Source organism: Streptopelia decaocto (genome assembly GCF_964273445.1).
Source record: "Streptopelia decaocto genome assembly, chromosome: 2".
In the NCBI taxonomy this organism is placed as follows: Eukaryota; Metazoa; Chordata; class Aves; order Columbiformes; family Columbidae; genus Streptopelia; species Streptopelia decaocto.
Window position 1 is genome coordinate 117,704,569 of NC_138655.1, and position 19,044 is coordinate 117,723,612.

General features: G+C 37.3%; 2 protein-coding genes across 2 annotated transcripts in view; one reads left to right on the top strand and one right to left on the bottom strand.

Moving 5' to 3' along the window:
* ACAD11 (acyl-CoA dehydrogenase family member 11) overlaps window positions 1-19,044 on the top strand; it is a 31,143-nt gene that overhangs the window by 1,315 nt on the left and 10,784 nt on the right. The window contains exons 2-13 of the mRNA XM_082046183.1: window positions 1,913-2,012; window positions 2,248-2,373; window positions 3,386-3,547; window positions 4,007-4,171; window positions 5,856-6,003; window positions 6,573-6,694; window positions 7,737-7,843; window positions 7,968-8,091; window positions 9,814-9,891; window positions 10,276-10,414; window positions 10,526-10,633; window positions 11,767-11,865. Of these exons, the coding sequence (XP_081902309.1) occupies window positions 1,913-2,012; window positions 2,248-2,373; window positions 3,386-3,547; window positions 4,007-4,171; window positions 5,856-6,003; window positions 6,573-6,694; window positions 7,737-7,843; window positions 7,968-8,091; window positions 9,814-9,891; window positions 10,276-10,414; window positions 10,526-10,633; window positions 11,767-11,865 (1,478 nt within the window). The remainder of the gene's footprint in view (window positions 1-1,912; window positions 2,013-2,247; window positions 2,374-3,385; window positions 3,548-4,006; window positions 4,172-5,855; window positions 6,004-6,572; window positions 6,695-7,736; window positions 7,844-7,967; window positions 8,092-9,813; window positions 9,892-10,275; window positions 10,415-10,525; window positions 10,634-11,766; window positions 11,866-19,044) is intronic.
* Window positions 12,796-18,450, bottom strand: ACKR4 (atypical chemokine receptor 4). Its single transcript, XM_082046185.1, has 2 exons — window positions 18,262-18,450; window positions 12,796-15,330 (listed from the first exon to the last, which is right to left on the bottom strand). The coding sequence occupies exons 1-2, from the start codon at window positions 18,336-18,338 to the stop codon at window positions 14,250-14,252; spliced, it is 1,158 nt and encodes a 385-aa protein (XP_081902311.1). The 5' UTR covers window positions 18,339-18,450; the 3' UTR covers window positions 12,796-14,249.

Below are 19,044 nucleotides of genomic sequence, written 5' to 3' on the forward strand. Positions count from 1 at the left end.
ACCTTTCCCTTTTCCAAGTTCAGAGTCTGTGCCTCATTTGGTTATAAACATTAAACATCTTAGCACGAATCACAACTGCATTTTTCACAAAGAGTTTACGGTGGTGGGGAAGGTGACCTGTGGTACAGGCTGATCCCGTAGCTGTGGTTGCCCATCGCAGGCTGGCACAGTGTTGGGTGGACTTTGCGCTGTCCTCAGAAAAACAAGCGTTTGGTCCTCCCTGGTGCGCTCTGTTGGAGTATTTGTTTTATTGCCTACTGAAAAATCTTGATTTATCTGGTCTCTCTTTAATTGCACAGCTGATGTTCAGAAGCACATATGTGGCTTAAGAAATCAGTTTTAAAAGCCTTAAGTTATTGCCAGATAAGGAGATCCATGAGAACAGCGTAACACTGTGCTGAGATTCCCAATAACACCCTGAGAGCAACACATTGCGCCTGGGCTCCAAAGCCGCTGCTACACACATCAGTTCATTTGCATTCAACAAACTAGCGCTGTGGCTGTGAGACTTTAAATCGGAAGCTAGCTATTAGAAGTTAAATTATTCTAAGCATATGTATTTATTCCTTTGTCAACATGACTGCTTTATCTGCAGCTATCAATAAGAAATATTAAACAATTTTTCACTGTCTTTTGATGCAAATGTGAAACATGCGTTGAATCCCCAGCTGTACTCTAATCTTCGCATATACTTCAGTGGAGGAGACTTCAGGAGGGGCCTCAGGAGAGTAGCTGATAGTAAAATCTACTAAAATATGCCAGTATTTGTACTTTTACTGCATTGTTTCTTGTAGCTGTACTTCAAGGCTTCAGCTGATACAAATCTCTGTTGTGCAAGGCAAAATATTTCTGCGGTATACTTGTTGAACTATGTTACAGACTATGCCCTAACTGCCTCAGGGAGAAAGGAAAAGTCAGGGGGACCACAGGGAAAAATTTCACTTGATTTTGATTTTCCAGTAGTTGTCTAATCTTCTATTGAACTACATCAAAATGGGTCTTAAAAATGATGCAGAATGAGGAGAGGATGGCATGCAGATGAGCACAGAGCCTTGGGGAAAATGAAGATCAGTAAGCTTGATTGGGATATAATGGATGAGGTGTTATGAAGGATTTAACTAGTTGTCCTTCTCTTTACACCTGTGCGATTGAAATGTCTAATTTCTGTGATTCTTTGGCACTGCAACTTTCATTCTTTAAAATTTTACAGTTGTTATAGGTGGTCCCTTAAGCATAGCATATGTATGTGATGATAGCATAGCTAGCATACAGTGGGGCTTGGTACTAGAATTCATCAGTTATTTGGAGAGCTTTCTCTACACCGAAGTTGTTAAAAATAGAGCTCACCAAAGGATAAATACAGTCATGGGCTACTGTTAATTCTCTTCTGTTTAATTCCCTCCAAATCGGAAAGCTTTAAAGTTAGTATCTGCTGCCTACCTTGAAAACATGAATGATGTTTCTTTAGGGAGCAGAGGTAAATGCTATCTCCATTTCATAGGAGAACAAACTGAGTATCTGTGACTTCTCCACAGTGAAATAAGACATCTTTCTTATAGGAGGGAATGGAATCTCCGAGTTCGAATTTTGTAGGCTATTACCTGCATCCTTGTATGACTGTAATTGGAAAAAACCAAAAACAAACAACACAAACACACAAAAATCCAAGCCACCGCCACCACACACAAAAACTCCCAAAACTAACAAACAAAAAACAAACAAACCCCAATAAAAAAACAACAATAAAAACAACCAAAAAAATCCCAACCAACTGACCAAACTCTTGAGAAGAACCCTTTCCCCTGTCTTGCCATTTTGTTTAGGCCAAGTCACAGTGCATTTTGCATCGTATCTGTTAAAAGTTTGCAAATTTGTAAGTAATTGAATTCATAAGTAATTCTGATCTTTGTAGTTCAGGCCAGTCAAATCCAACCTTTTATCTTCAGAAGGGCGGGCAGGCTTATGTGCTCAGGAAGAAGCCCCACGGCCCCCTTTTACCAAGAGCTCACGAGGTAAGTAACATTCTTCAGCAAACTTTAAACACTTTGTATTGTAGGTGGATAAGTCCTGTACATGATGTTGTGACACATTGCTGAATGTGTCCAGAAAATCAATGAATTGCCAGATCCTTTGCAATTTTCTATGCTATCCACATAACCAAACATTTAAGAGGAGACATTGTCATTCGCTGTACTGATTTATGTTTGGGAGCTTTTCATTTAACCTGAATTTCTGTATCTTCTTTAGGTTGATAGAGAATATCATGTGCAGAAAGCCTTATTTTCAGCTGGATTTCCAGTGCCTGAGCCCCTGTTATACTGCAGTGACGTTTCTGTTATTGGAACAGAATTTTACGTAATGCAGCATGTGAAGGTTGGTCCTCTAATGTGAGAGATTTTTTTTTATTCTCCTTACTACAGGCTGCTTTTAAATTGTGTAAACCCTTTCTGTTACAGCCTTATCCAGCATTTACCAAGTTTTGTGATACAAACAATAATAATCGTCTGATATTTTTAAGAAGTGCTAGCTATAAAAGATTCTCACTTATTTACTACCTTTATATTTACATTTCTAAGGATGTATATGTGTAGTCTGTCCATTCTGAAATGGACAGCAGTGCACTGTTTTTAGCAAATAGATTGTGTATTTAGAAAACAATCATATGTTGATCATGTTGAATAAGCTATTACACAATACGAAATCTGATTTATAGATTTTTTTCATGCAGAATCTTTCAGCAAAAAAGTTCTCTTGATGCCTTAGCTGTGTAAATATGTTGAAGCCATGCAAACCAGTGAAACTGAGGAACTCAGAGAAGAGCAGTTCTTTTATTTTCCAGTCTTTTACTCGCAGGGTCTAAGTTAAAGGAGAAAATAGAAGAACACAGCCATCTTCTAAACATATTAAACTGCTTTTAAGAAGAATGCAAGTGAATTTCTTTGGATGGTTTGCCTGTTTATACATACAACCCACCCATTCCTGTCCTCTCCCTGCCTAATCCCCACCTCCCTCCACAAAGTCTTCATTGATATTTTTTCTGGAAGTTAGCTGTTAGAGACAATACAATAACATTTTTTTTTCCTGGTGCTTTCAAGCTTCAGGATATCTGGATTGAGTGCTCTAATTCAGCCTTTCATCTACGGAATATATCTGTTATTTTAGTTGCCTACCAATAGATATCCTGTATACTGATGATCTGAGATTACAGTTAACCCCTTCATCTGCCCTGGGCAAGGAATAAAATAAATGAGGAAGGAATTTTTGATTGCATAGGAAGTGTTGGTTCACTGCATTTGTTTTTGCTCTTGAAGTGTATAAATTTACTTCTCTTCATCTGATATTGATGTGTACATCCCACCAAATATCTGATTTATGATATTTCTAGGGTCGCATCTTCCGAGACCTCTCACTGTCTGAAGTGAGCCCAGCAGAGCGTTCTGCTTTGTACGTTGCAATGATAGAAACTTTGGCCCTGTTGCACTCCTTTGATTTGCAGTCATTGGGTCTCCAAGAATATGGTAGAGGACCAGGATACTGCAGAAGACAGGTACAGCTCTTTAAAAAATTCCCTTGTTTTGCCAGGTCTTTGAAGATTTATTGGATTTGCAAGCTAAACTAAATTGTTAATTATTAATGACTTGTGAAAGTAACCATCATATTTTATCTATTAGACACTATTAGACACCTTCATTTTGTTCTATTATTTGTGCACAGTATAAAGGTATGGCCACATTCAGATCAATTCTGTAGTGCTATAGTCAGGGAATTTTACTCATTTGCTTTTGGAATACTGTTAGATTTGGGCTATGCAAATAGGATTGAAACAGAAAATAGAGGTAGTTTTCATTGCATCTTTTGATCTCACAGTTCACATTTGCAAGTGCAAAGGTACTGGGTTTTACTGAATTTAAAGGTAACATGGTAATAGTCAAAGCCTAGAAGCGTGTGCTTCAGAATTTTGTGCGCTTGAAAAACTTGTGAATCAGTTGGAAAGTCTTTTCTTTAGGTATCAACTTGGAAAAGACAGTATGATGCAGCTGCTCATACAGATATTCCTGCCATGAACAAGCTGGCTGAGTGGTTAGCAAACAACTTGCCACCTAATGATAATGAAGAATGCCTGATTCATGGGGACTTCAGAATAGATAACATCATCTTCCACCCAACAGAGGTATTCAAAACATATTTGCATGTGTTTGGTAGGGTTTGGTCCTGTATTTGTTTGTACTCCTGCCATGGAATGGGACACTTGCATGGGTGTTTTAGTGCATGATGCATCTTTCAAAGGAACAGTAGTGAATTTAACTCTTCTCTATATTCTGTGTATGGTGTTCAGGTACCTAATAAGAGTCCTGATTTTTATTGCAGGAGCTAGTTACCAAATTTATTTATTAGCTCTAGTCCCTACTTCAAAGTCCAGGCACAAAACATTTTATATGCTTAAATCCTATTGAAGTCAGTGCAACTTAAGGACATACTGAAGGCTCACTTCAGTAAACTACAGAAGCATCTGATCCAAAGCCTTTGAAATCTGGGGTATGGCTTTAATTAACAATAATGGCTTTTGGAGCAGGATCTGAATGCATGATATGTGATACTAGTGGAAGCAAAGAAAAACCTGCCCAAACTGCTTAGTTATGGAGCATATGTAGATCACAGAGACCCTGAAGGCTCATCTTTACAGAAAAGGAAGAGATTTTTTTGTAGTTTGTGGGAATAAATGTGTGTTACCTACCTATCGACACAATTGCATTTTCAGTATCTTTTTCATCCTATTTGCTGTGTTGTGACCAGAAGGTATGCTTGAGATTTGCGACCGAGACTCTGCAATGCCTTCTTCACAACAAAGCAACAAATCCCAGAGATTCCCATTGTTGTGCATGGTTTCAGGGACTCTTCCAGTTGCTCTGATGTAGTTCAAAGAACCGACAAGACAGTTCATAGGTAATTTCAAATGATATTCAACATGTCATATTATAAAATATTAAATAATAAGAAAAATATGAGAGTCATAGAATGATAGAATCATTTTGGTTGGAAGAGACCCTCAGGATCATCGAGTCCAACCATTAACCTAACTCTGGCATTAAACCATGTCTAATATTAAAAGATTGTATTTCAAAAATCTGCAGAAATTGTTCCTGTACATGCAGGAATTACCATGTAGAAAAGTTTTTTGCACTTAGTTCAATTAGCCATAGATCATGAGTAAGCTGGAGGGATTGTTCAGGGTGACAGACCAGCTGGATTATAAGAATTCATCAGAAAGAAAGTTTGGCGAGTCTCAACCCATCCAGCTGAAGACACTGTGGCCAGGACGCTTGCAGCAGAGGCTCATGTCGCTATCTGACCAGTGATTGACTGTTGTGTTTAAGAAACTCAGTTCCTCATTTGAGTGTTAATCAATGCATAATACTGTGATAAGTGAAGTTTTGTAGTGCATGGTCTGTCTGTGAGTATCTGTGCAAATGGACTTTGCAACAGTATCTGTGCAATGGGACTGGAAGCAAAGAAAATGCCATCCTGTTTTTCAGGATATTTTATTTCAATCATGTTTTGCCTAGAAGAGTTTAGAAGTTTCTGACAGGAAGAACACTACTCAGAAATGTAGGATTTCAAGCAACTTTAATTTTAATTTTTATTGGAAAAATGACTGGTTTTCTGCCTTTATGTGAATGTTAATTTTCTACAGATCCTTACATGACCTGTTTTTGCTGTAGACAAGAACAGTGCATGTTTTTAATTTTAAACACATAGTAACTGAACAAGCAATTAGATATTAAGTGGGTTGTACATTTTTGGATGGAGATAGTTTATCTTCTAGTATTCACCTGAGGCTTTTATTTTCATTTAAGGCTCGTGTTTTGGCAGTGCTGGACTGGGAACTTTCAACTACTGGTCATCCTTTAGCAGATTTAGCATATGCTACGCTCTTCTACTTCTGGCCTGTGTCTGTTAAGGACTTAAGTCAAGGAACTGTCTTGAATTTCAAAAACACTTTAGGTACGAAACTAATCTTTTTTGTTGAAATTAATTCTAGGGTTGATTTGTATTTGATATGTTACCTTTATAAACAATAATAAAAAGTTAAATTAATAAGCACATGATTTTGCCCTTGAAAATAACTTTTCCATGGTTTTCTTGATTGTAGGAAACATGCTGATAGTGAGGTTTAAGATAGTCATGTTTTAATAAGCTGTGGCATAGCCACTGCATGCTGCCTCTGTAGAAGATTATTTTGAACCTTTCTTACAGACAAGTGAAGAAAACTAAAATTTAAATGGAAATTTGTCATTTATTTACAAACAAAACAAAAAACCACCATGGTGCTGACTGCGGTGGAGGTGGGCAGCAGTAGGAAGTGTTATGCTTATCTGGAATTTTGTCAGCTCCTATTTCCTTTTGGCTCTCTGTATCACACCTAGGTCACGAGAAACAATAAATCATGTTTCTTACTATGTAAGTGGAATATCTTGTAAAGCTGAAAAGCTGTACAAATGTTTGAACAATGAGCTGGAAAAAGATAATAGAAAATCTTGACTATTCTAAAATATTCTGTTGTTTTTTTGTAGAAACTCCTTCATTTGAAGAACTGGTTTCCATTTACTGCCGCTGCCGGGGTATTAGCACTACTTTACCCAACTTTAATTTTTTTCTTGCTTTGTCATACTTTAAATTGGCAGCAATAGCCCAGGTAATACACTCACATTTGATGAAGCGTGACATATTTTTATTATGAATATATGTAGTTTGGTAATACTTGTCCAAAATATGAATCATATGTAAAAAATAACTGTCACAATTGTATTTCAGTTTGTTCCTTTAGAAGCCATATCTTAGATGCTTATGACTGGGAACTCTCTAGGATATAATTCTTGCTACATAAAGTACATTGTGTTAGATATAGCAAACTTCTTATGAAAGTAGTCTAAAAAAGAAGAAAATGTGGATATGGGCATGTTTTCTTTTTGATGTTCCAGTATGCAGGCAATTTTGTCATTACCTTTTTGGACTCTCTGGCTAATTTAAATCCTGTATTACTGAGAAATAAAGATCTTTCTAAGTTTCTGCAGCTCTCATAAAAGTAGATAGCAGGGTAGATGTATAAGATCCTGTTGGTGCCACCCACAGATGAAAAAGGTTGTGTTGTGAGCTCAGCTTATTATGAGCCGATCTTGAGATGTGATTATAGGAGAAAATCAGTTTAATTGAGTCATTGTTAATGGAAGTGTTTAATTAGATATTCATCCATTGTAAGGCATAAGTATATTTTTATGAGTTGTAGCATGAGATCATCATAACCAATGTGGGATAAGCTAACTGGTATTAATTGGGAGTAAGAGTATATATGTGGATAGTTAATGTAGTTGTGGATAATAATCATATGTGTGTGTACTGTTGTCAGTTGGCTTAAGGCACAGGCTGGGCTTGCAATATCATGTGTGGTTGTATTTTTCTCTTTTTCTTTTCTCTACTATTTTTTGTGATTTTCATTTAGTTTAGTGTAGCTGGGGTATGCGTTTTTTCTCTTGCGTGCCAAGCTTCTCCATTATATCAGAAATGGACCAAAACCAATAGTGAAACATCCCAAGAATATCTGTCAGTGCCCTAATTTTCTCCTGTTAAGAATATGTGCATTTAAGTGTTGCTTTCATAGTTAAAGAAATCACCAATTTTAAAGAATAGACAATTTTAAGTGCATAATTATACCATAAATGCCTCTCCTTTGGTTTTAGGGTGTATATGCGAGATATCTCATTGGAAATGCTTCTGCAGAGAATAGTCATGAATTTGCTAAGATTGTGGAGCCTTTGGCAGAGAGAGGGTTAGAGCTCTCGAAAAGGTGAGGGTAATCTAAACTCCTGGTCAAAGGGAACGCAAAGCTTTTACAACGTCTTCTCTTATTTAAACACCTGTATAAGGCAGGTTATATTATTACTTGTTATTGCATTGAATGCTTTCTTTAGGTCATCTTTCAGTAGCACACATCACAGCATTTCTGGAGAGTTGTTCCGTCAAAGTAGGAAAGGCCAAGAAGTTCTACTGAAGGTCAAGCAGTTCATGAAGCAGCACATATATCCAGCTGAGAAGGTAAAAGCTTTTAGTAAACCTATTTATAAATGAGCATTTTATGAGTAGAATTTTAAAAATGTAAAGCTATGTACAGAAGTCATGCCCTCCTGTATTTTTAATCTTTTTTTTTTTTTTAAACAGCCTTATTTTCGTGCAGTGGTGTTTGCGGCATTGCAAAATATTAACGGAAATCATTATAGTCTGCATTATTTTTTTTTTCAGAATTAAAATATTGTGTGCATTGTTAATGAATGCTATGTGTCACTTTTTAAACTTTAAAAAGTTTTAAAAGTATTCTCTTTAAAAAGAAATACTTTTTAAAGGTATTTGCCAAAAATACTTTTAACACTAACAAAACCCTAGAAGTTTTACATACTAAACGCAAAGATGCTTAGTTAAAAGATGAAAACTGCTGTTTTTAACCATACAAAGTTGAATGGTTCTGTTTCTTGCCTCTTTTTTTGAGGTATGACTTTTACGACAAAAAATGTGATTCTATAACATATTAACATGGCCACATTCCCGAGTGTATTTCATACGAGTGAAAGTTTGAAATCAAATAGTGAAATATCCACTGAAGTCCCCAGATAGTGCAAGAGAAAATAAGATGAAGCATTTTACTTCTTAGCCTAGGGAGATTAGAAATTTTCCACTTAGAAAATGTTGGTTCAACGTTTAGCCTCATGGAAGCACAGAAGACTTGTGTAGCAGAATTGGGTTTTTCAGCTTTTGTTTGTTTGATTGTTTTTTCTTCTTCTTTGCAATCAGGCAGAAGTGCAGGGGACATATTCATCTAAAACATTAATGCATCTGCCTATCACAAGGAGAGGCTGAGAGAAGAAGGTCTTGATATGCAAAGTTTCTTAAAAGTCTTTCTGTAACTAGTTTTGGATTGTCTGAGAAATAATTGCAATAATTAATGTACTTGCTTTAAAAACAAATGAACCACAAATAGCCACACAAGTTTTGCCCATGAGTAGCATTGCGCTTCTAGGTTTTTTCTGATAATAAGTTATGAATCATGGCTTGTAAATTCTACTTCAGAATTTGTCTTATTGTGTGATTTTTCAGAAGAGGGCACTACTTTTATTTATTCTAAAACTAGTTCAGGACCAACTTTGATGAAGTGCTGGGCCTTGCTAAAACATAGTTGTGAAAATAATAGGGTTACTGAATACACAGTTTTACTTAGTACTAATCACTGGTGCTTGGAACAACTGTTTACATAATCTGTTAAGGAATTATTTTGACAGGAAAAAGAAAGTATTCTTTGTGTTTTTTCTCAGTTAAAAAAAAGATTAACTGCTTTATATGTATGAATGTTGTGATGGGAAACCTAAATCTTAATTGTTTGGCTTTTATCTTTTGTTTTACTTTTGGATTTATGCCTCTTGTGCATGCTGTTGGTAACAGTTACTTGTATCATCAGCCAACACTGGCCTTCTACCATCATCATCACATTTTTTAAACCACCCCAAAGCCTTTCCCTGTATGAAAGGAGTTACTGATTGGGGTCATCTCCATGAAGCATTTACAGTATTGCAAAATGAATAGATTGCAGTTTGATTTTGAATTGTATTTTTAATTTTATAATGCAACCAACTATATAATAAAAACCTGCGTTGAATGTTTTTTATTGGTTTCTTGGGGTGTAGGGGTGGAAAAGACACCCTATTATTACTTGTATATGTTACATGTGTTCTTACTTTAAGCAAGTATCTTTTTAATTGTTTCTCTAAGGAAATGATGAAATACTATTCTGAACACGGAAATACTGAGGAAAAATGGAAGAAACCACCACTCTTTGAGAGACTGAAGGTATGGGATAATAAATATCCTTGAGCACTAGCAGTAAAAGAAACAGGCACTGACATGGAACGTAAGTTTGGTGTATGCTGCTGGAGAAGCTTCTCCGCATGGAAAGAAACAGTATGAGGAATAGCGTAAGGAAAGGAAGTGTATGAAAGGAGGTGAGACATACAAATAAGAGAGGAGGAAAACAAAAGTGAGTTCTGTGAGGGGTATATATGTCTGAACTCTTAAGTCAAGGACTGTACCTATTGAAAACAGCTGTTGAAAAAAGGCATCAGATATATTGGGCAATATGTTAGGCAGGTAGGAAGCAAAATGGGCATCAAGCCATATTTTATTTTTTTGGTAAGATTTATTGCTAGTGTTTTTCTCTGTTTATTCTTTGAACAGGAAATGGCCAAAGCAGAAGGTCTGTGGAACCTTTTTCTCCCAGCTGTCAGTGGTCTCAGCCAACTCGACTATGCACTAATAGCTGAGGAGATGGGGAAATCCTTCTTTGCTCCTGAGATTTTCAACTGTCAGGCACCGGGTTAGCAACCCTGTCCCATAGCTACAGCATGAAAGCACTGAAAAGCTGGGCATCTTAAGCCTTACGAGTTGTGTGTCTCCACAAGTAAACACGACTGCTGTTTTCTTACAGACACTGGGAACATGGAGGTCCTCCACTTATATGGGACTGAAGAGCAAAAGAAAGAGTGGCTGGAGCCTCTCCTAGAAGGGAAAATTAGTTCTTGCTACTGCATGACAGGTACATTTTTCTCGAGAAGAAAGAGGCAATTGGCAGAAATTTCACATGGCATGTCTGAAAAGTGCAAAACTACAATTAATACAGAAATTCCCACTGTATCTGTATATGTGTTTGAAAATGAAATCATCCATGAGGTGTGAATGCAAAGTGAAGCACCCTTGCTGCCCTTCCCTGATAGTTACCATTTCTCATCGCTACAGTAGTTAGTATTTGCTTTCCATATATTTTCAGTTTATTTTTAATACTAGTAAAACACATTTAATTGTACCAAAATGGTTTACAATAGATACAACAGATACTCTTTTTTTTTGTAATGTGTTCTAGGCTTCTCTAGAAAGGTACAATTAGGTGCAGGTCTGATTATCGTGTTCAAAGTTTTGTAGTTTTGCAGTATTAAGACATAACCTGAATCTAACTAACAAAACATACAATGTGCTTGCTTTATGTCTGTAGCTCAGCATTATCTTCATTTTGGCTCTTGAAAGCTCGTAGTATTCAGCATGTGTGGAAGGCCTGGATGTAACTTTTGAACATGTGAAGTCAAAATCTTGATCTTTCTGTGTCACCGGGAGTTGGGAGAGCTCAGTCTTGCAGAGCTGGACCCTTATTTTGCAAATTATGGTTCAGTGTGTTCACCAAGAGCAAAAAGATGCTTTAGCTTTAAAAGAAGGTTGCCTTTAAAAGAAGTTAAGGGTGAAAGGAGAGAGGAAGAGTCTTTCCTATTTCAAACAATAATTGATGACATTTTTCTGACAACTGGTTTGTGTAACGTATTTCATAAACCATCACAAAATTATCTTAAATCTACTTAAAAAAAAAAAAAAGCTGAGGAGAGATACATCTATAAGTACATTGGAAGAGGGAAGGATTTAAAAATGTCAGGAAAGTAAGAAGGCTGTTAAGAGTAGTCTGAGCCCAAATAGAAGTTAGTTTAAACTGATCATGAATAAGAGGTTGTTAGAAGATAGAAAGCCTTTGACCACCAGCAGAGCGAGGTTCTGAAAACAGTTTCTCTACTGAGAGCAAAACAGCATTACCATCAATACAGTGTACCTAGATACCTGTATCCGTGGTGATAGTACTACCTGTATATTTAACTCAGTGGTTTGGTTTATTTTTTTTCTTTAACACAGAACCTGATGTGGCTTCAAGTGATGCCACCAATATGCAGTGCAGCATTGAGCGAGATGGAAACAGTTACGTGATCAATGGCAAGAAGTGGTGGAGCAGCGGTAAGTACAGACACGTTAAATGAGAATGACTAAGTCTGAAATTCTTTCCAAGAGCAGATAAAACAAAAAAAGTTGTGCTCCTTTTCTAAGATGAAAAATTGTTTCTTCTTGGGTGAAGGCAATAGAATGTAAAACAGTGGAAAGAGCTGAATCAAGCTTTTGTTCTGTGAAGTCCAAGATTCAAATGCAATTTTGGGTTTTGGGCCCTTTTTGGAATTTCTGACTTTAGATCACAGAAGGAATTATTCTTTATTGCTACTGTTGTTCTTTAAACATTACCTCTTTCCATCAGATAATTTACACATATATGGCCATAGCCTTTAAACTTTGTTTTTATGAAACTGTCTTTGGCAGCTTGTGTGTGAGTTTTGAGTATACTGCAAAACTGGTGGCAAAAAGAGACATCGTTATCTTGTCACTTGACCTGAGAGTGTCACTTTCCTGCTGGCTGCTGCTTTTGCTTTGGGTCAGTGTCTCTCAAGTGTGCATTGCAGTTCCTAAGGAAGTAATGGGAAAGTTTGTAGGAGGTCATACACACAAAATATTATTAATAAAATTACTTATGTGAATTAGGAAAAGGAGAGTAAGCATAAGAAAGTAAGCATGATTTGGGTTGTCTTATTTGTAAAAAAAAATCACTAGATCAGTCAGATTTGCCTAAGACAGGCACACAAAAGGTGCTGCAGTTTCAAGAAGTTTGAGAAACACATTCATGCAGCTCTGCCTTAGAATCTTCTTTTCTGCCTGGTTGTTTTTTTGTTTCTGTTTGTTTGATTTGGTGTTGGTTTTTTGTTTGGTTTATGTTTTGGTTTCATTTTTGTTTGTTTGGTTTTTTTTCCTTTTTACTCTGAGTGGGACATGAGGACCTTGGATGTTTGGGAATTCCAGAAGCCTGACAGCCTGGTCAGAATGTCACTCTGGGTGCAACCACTCTGTATTTGTGAAGATAAAATATAAATCACACATGCAAGGAGTCATTCGCTTATTGGAAAAACTGGAGTTTCTTACCATGCTCTGCATGGATTCTTTGCATGTCTACAGTAAATCCAGTATGGCTTAAACATGGCAGATTTATGGTGCATGTGTAGACCATCTGTCAAGCACTTCTGACTTATCTGTCTGCGCCCTAGTATTTCTCTAAATACTGGGCAGAAATTCTGTAAGAGTTTGTCATCCAAACAGAGAGAAGAGGCTTGTGTCTTGTTTGTGCTACTGTTGCTTCTTGTCTGTCATTTTAGAGCTTTTTGTTCCAGTCCACAATTGTGTAACTAGGAACAGTGTCTAAAAATGAGAGATTCTTGTTGGCTTTCATTAGCCCTAGATCAGGCACTTTGTCAGAGCTCTGGAATGTTTGAAGGCAGGGACAATATGCTCTAATACCACTTTTTTTTTTTTCCATTTTGAAAGCTAATGTGTTATTTGTATATATATTTGAAATGCTTCCAGAGAGTCATGGAAAACTGCTGTTTTCCTGGAATATCCACCAGCAGGGAACACCTTTGGTACCTTTCCATGGAAAAACTGTAAATCCCACTGACCATGAACTCCATATGGAGTCAAAACCTTTCTCATTTGTCAGGGAAGGCCTCTAGCCTTTGCTGGTTGATAAATCCCTATCATGAGAGATGTCAGTACCTTCTAAAACAAGACAAACATTAAGATATGAATAAATGACAGCCAGTGCACTTTTTGTATTAGTTGATTTTATTGTATCTCCATATATTTTAGCAGAGGTGAAAGGTCAATTTTGGTCATTACAGAGAAGGAGTTACTGTTTTTTTGTGGAGGATGTTGTTGCTATACATATGTGGAAACACAGAGAATGGCTTCCCCCCCTCCCCCCCGCCTTTCTCTTTCAATTCTCACGCGTGAACTGATACCTCATTTCAAGGTGCAAGTGTGTCTATGGAATGATAGCTGAGGAAAAAATTGACTTATTAGGCAAGTGTTCTACACAAAATAGTTGGAGAAACAAAACATTATTAACTGCAGCTACAAAAGTTTCTGTACTACTGTTTTATTGCTGATGGTTTCTTTTTTTGTTTTAATTATACATTTAGACATGTACAGTTTGTTCATTACACAGCCATTTGAAGGCTAGTACTGACCCTTTTAAATGACTTTTTTTTAGTAAATATCCCTAGTTGTTTCTAGGGATTTCAGTATTTAGTTCTTGCCTGATGCTTAATTTTGACCAACGTGTTCCACTTTGTACTGCACTGTAGTGTCTTGCCTAGTCTGCATATTCAGAAATTAATCTGAAAGTTTACTTGCAGACAAACAGCTGCTGAAACAATACCCCCAAATTAGTATATAGTAATTAATATATAATAATTAATATATAATTCCCTTGCTTATACAAAATAACGAAAGTAATGGGGAGTCTATAGAGTGAAACTAGTTGTTTCTTCAGTGTGGTCTTCATAATTCATAGAAATTTCTTCAGGTCTTCCATTCCGTTGATGTCTTCTCCAGTATCCATAATTTTTTGCAACTTTCATAATATGCATTTTAAAAGAGGCACCCAGAAAGGCATAGAGAAGAGGGTTCAGGCAGGCGTGAAACAAAGCGATGCTCTTGGTGACCTGGAGTGCAACTTCTATTGTTTTACTTGCATCACAGTCAGTGATCAACATGTAGATGATATCTATGGCTCGCCAGAACTTAACAATGTTGTAAGGTAGCTGGGTAATGATGAAAGTAGCGACGACTGCCAGCAGAACCATGAAAGGTCTCGATTTTTTAGCATTTGCAGATCTAAAGATTGCTCGAGCAGTAGCTGAATAACAGATTAGCATGACAAGGAAAGGAAGCAGAAATTCCAGGATAATTTCCAGGATTTGAATGGTGGCTTTTAAGAGTGTTTCCATGTTCATTGGAAATACAGGAAGGCATTCATTCCTGTCATTGTGTTTCTTGACCTGATTGAATATCAGTTCAGGGATACTGAGGAAAACGGCAGCGAGCCAGACACAGATGCAGGTGACGCTGCAGTGTTTACCAACACTTCTGCTACCCCGGGGCTCAGAGGTGGCCCTGTATCTGTCCACACTGATACAGGCCAGGAACAACATGCTGGAGCTGAAATTCATGGTGTACAGAGAAGAAGCGATCTTGCACATTGAGTTGCCGAGTTCCCATCCCTGCACTGCATTTGCAGCCCAAAAAGGGAGCGTGAAGAGCAAGAGCAGATCAGCAATGGCCAGATGCATGATGTACACATCTGTCTTAGTCTTCGGTTTCTTGCAGTAGGCATAAATTGCGACCACTAATGAATTTCCAGCGACTCCGACAGTGAAAGCCAATGTGTAGAACACAGGAAGGAATAATTTACTGAAATTTCTCACATCACCTTTTTCACAGAGAAGCTCATATGTATTGTAATCTATAACAGAGCTGACATCATCCTCCTCGTCCTCAATCCAATAATCAGTTGAGTTATTCATATCCCAGCCCTTGGCAAAGCTGCAACACACAAATAAATAGTACTGGGTTTAAGTTTTTAAATTTCTGTTGAAACCTAAAACCCTTGCCCAGGGTTGCTCAAGTTTAAAGAACTTTGATATTGAGAATACATTTGTAAATAATCAAAATAGAGCTAGACAGTGATGGAGGCAGAAGGCAAAATCTCAAATTCTCACATGAAATGGGGTAACTCACAACATCTGTGTGTGCAATGCATTGTAAAATGGATTTGACTGAAATGCTTTCGTTAGCCTTGGCATTTGAGATTGCAAGATGCCCGGAGTGCACCTCACTGGTTTCCACATTTCAGCTGAGCCATCATTGCTTAAACCACTCTGACTCAGTTATGTTTGACAATATTCCATTGCAAAATAAATTTGACTATACCCTTAGCAGGAGTGTCAAACTCATTTTCACTGGGGGACACAGCAGCCTCGTGGTTGCCTTCAAAGAGCCAAACGTAATTTTATGACTGTGTAATTGTATCTACTCCCACACATGAGTTTGACACCTGTTTAATGGGCTTGACAGTACACCTTCCTCTCTGCAAAGCAAAGTAGTACCAGTTGAAGGCTGTAAATGCTATTAGTATAGAGTGGATAAGGAATACTAACAGGTTAAAACTGAGAGGCAAGCAGTAGTATTCTGTGCCTACTGTCATAAATTTTGGCAGCTTTGGCTTGTGAGTATAGTATGGGTAGAATGTGCTTGTTTGTTTCTCAGGGACATATATGTATGCCCAGTAGGTAAAGCACAGCAGTGGGGTCAGTTGCTGAGCAGCAGAACAGGCTTGGTTTAGTTTCCATCCCACACAGCAAGCCATGTCCGCAGGGAATTTCTTGCGGAATCACGTTGTTGTGGGTACGCTGCCTCTTACAGCGGGAGACTTCTCAGGATGTTATGACAGAAAGGAATCTTATCGCATACAGAACTGCCCACAAGTACCCAAACAGCTCAGAAACTGCTGTTTTATCATGTACTATCTCATGACAGATTTGCTCCGTAAACACTCAGGCTGTATTCTCACTGCCAGCTCAGGGTTGAAGTTTGAGTATTCGTGTCTTCAGGCTGTGTCTTAAGCAAGTCATGTCCTACAGTATTTTCTTCTTTTCCCGTAACTGCATTCATTGAGTAATTTGCTGAAATTCTTTCTATTTTAAGTTACAGTCCTGCAGTGCCCTCTTTTCTTGAAATAAATGGGATTGAAATTTCTTAGTAGCAGTGGCAAAAAGTAGCTGAGAATGAAAAACATTAACCCCCTTTCTCATCATCTGCAGTGTTTCAGAATTTGAGGCCAGTGTTACTGAAAGCATATTCTTAACTGATGTTCTGCCCCAAAGCTTTTTGAAGCTTGAAAACTCAAAATACCATTTCTGGTTTTTAGATAAGGGTTGAAACAAAGGGTTGCCAAACCTTTATAATAAACAGTATCTCCTATTTTTTTTTTAATGTATTCTGTCTACCAGGAAAAATAAGTTACTGACTGATCTCATATTCAGGGTGCAGAATAATTAAATAGAAAGAAATGAATAATTTATATTTTTGCTTGATTTTTTTTTTTTTTTCAGTGAATCTGCTGTCTGTTTTTTTAATGTGTTTGTTATAAATTAACTGTTTGGTTTGGCTTCATCCTTAATGATTTTGTTAGATTATTTTGTTAACATTTCAAAACACTTCCTGTTAAACTTTAAACAATGATTACCCATATTTTAAGTCTTGTAATTTGTCATTTACCGTTGCCTAAATGAAGCGTGCAGAATAGAAAGACAGAGTAATTCTATTTATTAGTTTGGCAAGGGGTATCTATGCCTAACAAGCTGTGTTAGCAGGATTTTGCAGCCATATAGTACTTTGAGGAGAGATTCAGACATCAGTAGCAAATGCATTTTCTTTTAGTAGAAGAGAAACAGCTGCAGAGGGAGTTAAATCCACTTAGAAAATGAGAAGTTCAACTGAAAAGATTTGGTTATGGTCTAAAATGCTTATTACAGAATCCATCTGGGAATGCTTAATCAAATTGGATCACTGGCAAATTTGCTTGAAAGCAAGACAATAAACATTTCTGTGCAAAATTCAAGAAGTCCATGTATCACTAAGCGGTTTGGCTGTGACAAGGAACACGTTCCGCTGCCTGACAATGCTTTTGGCTGACCCAGGTTCTAGAGGGAAACAAAGTTATCTCAAATGCAACAGTTGAATTTTCTCCCTTAAAAACACAGTTTTGCTTTGGGTGGGATACCTATTTGTATTTGTCATTCCTGTGAATGTTGCTGCTCGGGCACACGTTTACACATCCGTTACGTAAAGCGGAGCGGTCCCATGGGAGTGAGGTACTGAACTGTGGTGGAGCAGGCTTGGTTTCATTGCTGTCCCACACAGCGAGACCCCTTATGCCCGTGTGGAATTCCTTACAGAATCAAATTGCTGTGGGTACACTGCATCTTGCAGCTGGAGACTTCTCAGAATATTATACACAAAAAGGAGTCTTATCACGTAGAAAACTGCCCACAAGTACCCAAGCAGCTCAGAACCTCAGCTGTTTTTTTCAAGTACTGTTTTCTAGGAAGTATATTAATAGATATATTAATAGACAGCTTTGCATGCTTTCTTGCAGAGTTGTTCCAGCCTTCCATTTAGACACAAACTCAGTGTTTCTGTGTGTTTAAACTTGACGTGGGATTGCATGAATACATGCTGAATGAAGTTAATATCCCCAGTTTAAACAGACGGATTTTTTAAAAACTAATTAAGCAGTATTCTGTTCTCCTCTTCAACAAATCTAATTTTTAGACTGGAAATGAGAATATGCCTTAGTGAAATGATGTCTCTCTGTAAAGCCAGCTTAACTATAGTAAATCCTAGCTCATCTCTATCTAAATAAGATAAGTATATCACAATATACAGAGCAGTAAATATTAAAACAAAACTAACCTTTTGTCAGCAGACTGGTAGCAGGGACTGCAACTGAGAGGTGCTTCAGTGAAATGATCTGAATTGGTCTGACACATTACATTTTGTCTTCAAGCACCACACCCTCAGCTGGAGCTCAGTTGCACTTTCATTTTGACTTGCCAGTTAAAAAAAAATAAATACAACTCCTGCTTTCCTGGAGACCCTTTTCATGTTGAACACGTACATTTCCTACGTTCTTCCCTCTTCCATCCACAACATGAGTGTTCTTTGGAAGGTCAAGACCCTCTTACTGTTTCACTGTGAAAAATGAATTCCTGAAAGTTAATTTTTTTTAACCTAATTATAAGGCTTTTATCAAATCACAAGTTTAAAATTAGAAAAGGAGAGAAAGAGGAGGAGGCCTCTCTGGGGCAGAGTGACTTGTAGGGTGTCACTAGATTGTTTCCTCAGGACACTACTCTGCTTTTGGTGGCTGCCTCTATAAGGTTTTAAGAGATCCTTATATCCCCTTTTTAAGTAACTTTTTAGGGATACAATAGAAAGATCAGTTTTTGTGAGATGGGGGAGGTTGTTCTTTCAGTATGTGATATTGAACAAAACCAGGAAGATGATAGGGAAAAGACATGAAAGCAAGTGGTAAACTGTCAACTAGAGTATAAGCAGATAGATTTGCACCCTGTAGGAGAGTTCTCAGGGACTTGAATAATCAGGTTACTGTTTGATAATATTTCTACAGACACTACAAGCCAGGCAGATACTGTGGAAGAAAAATAAAAATATGCTATTCCATCCATGAGGTTT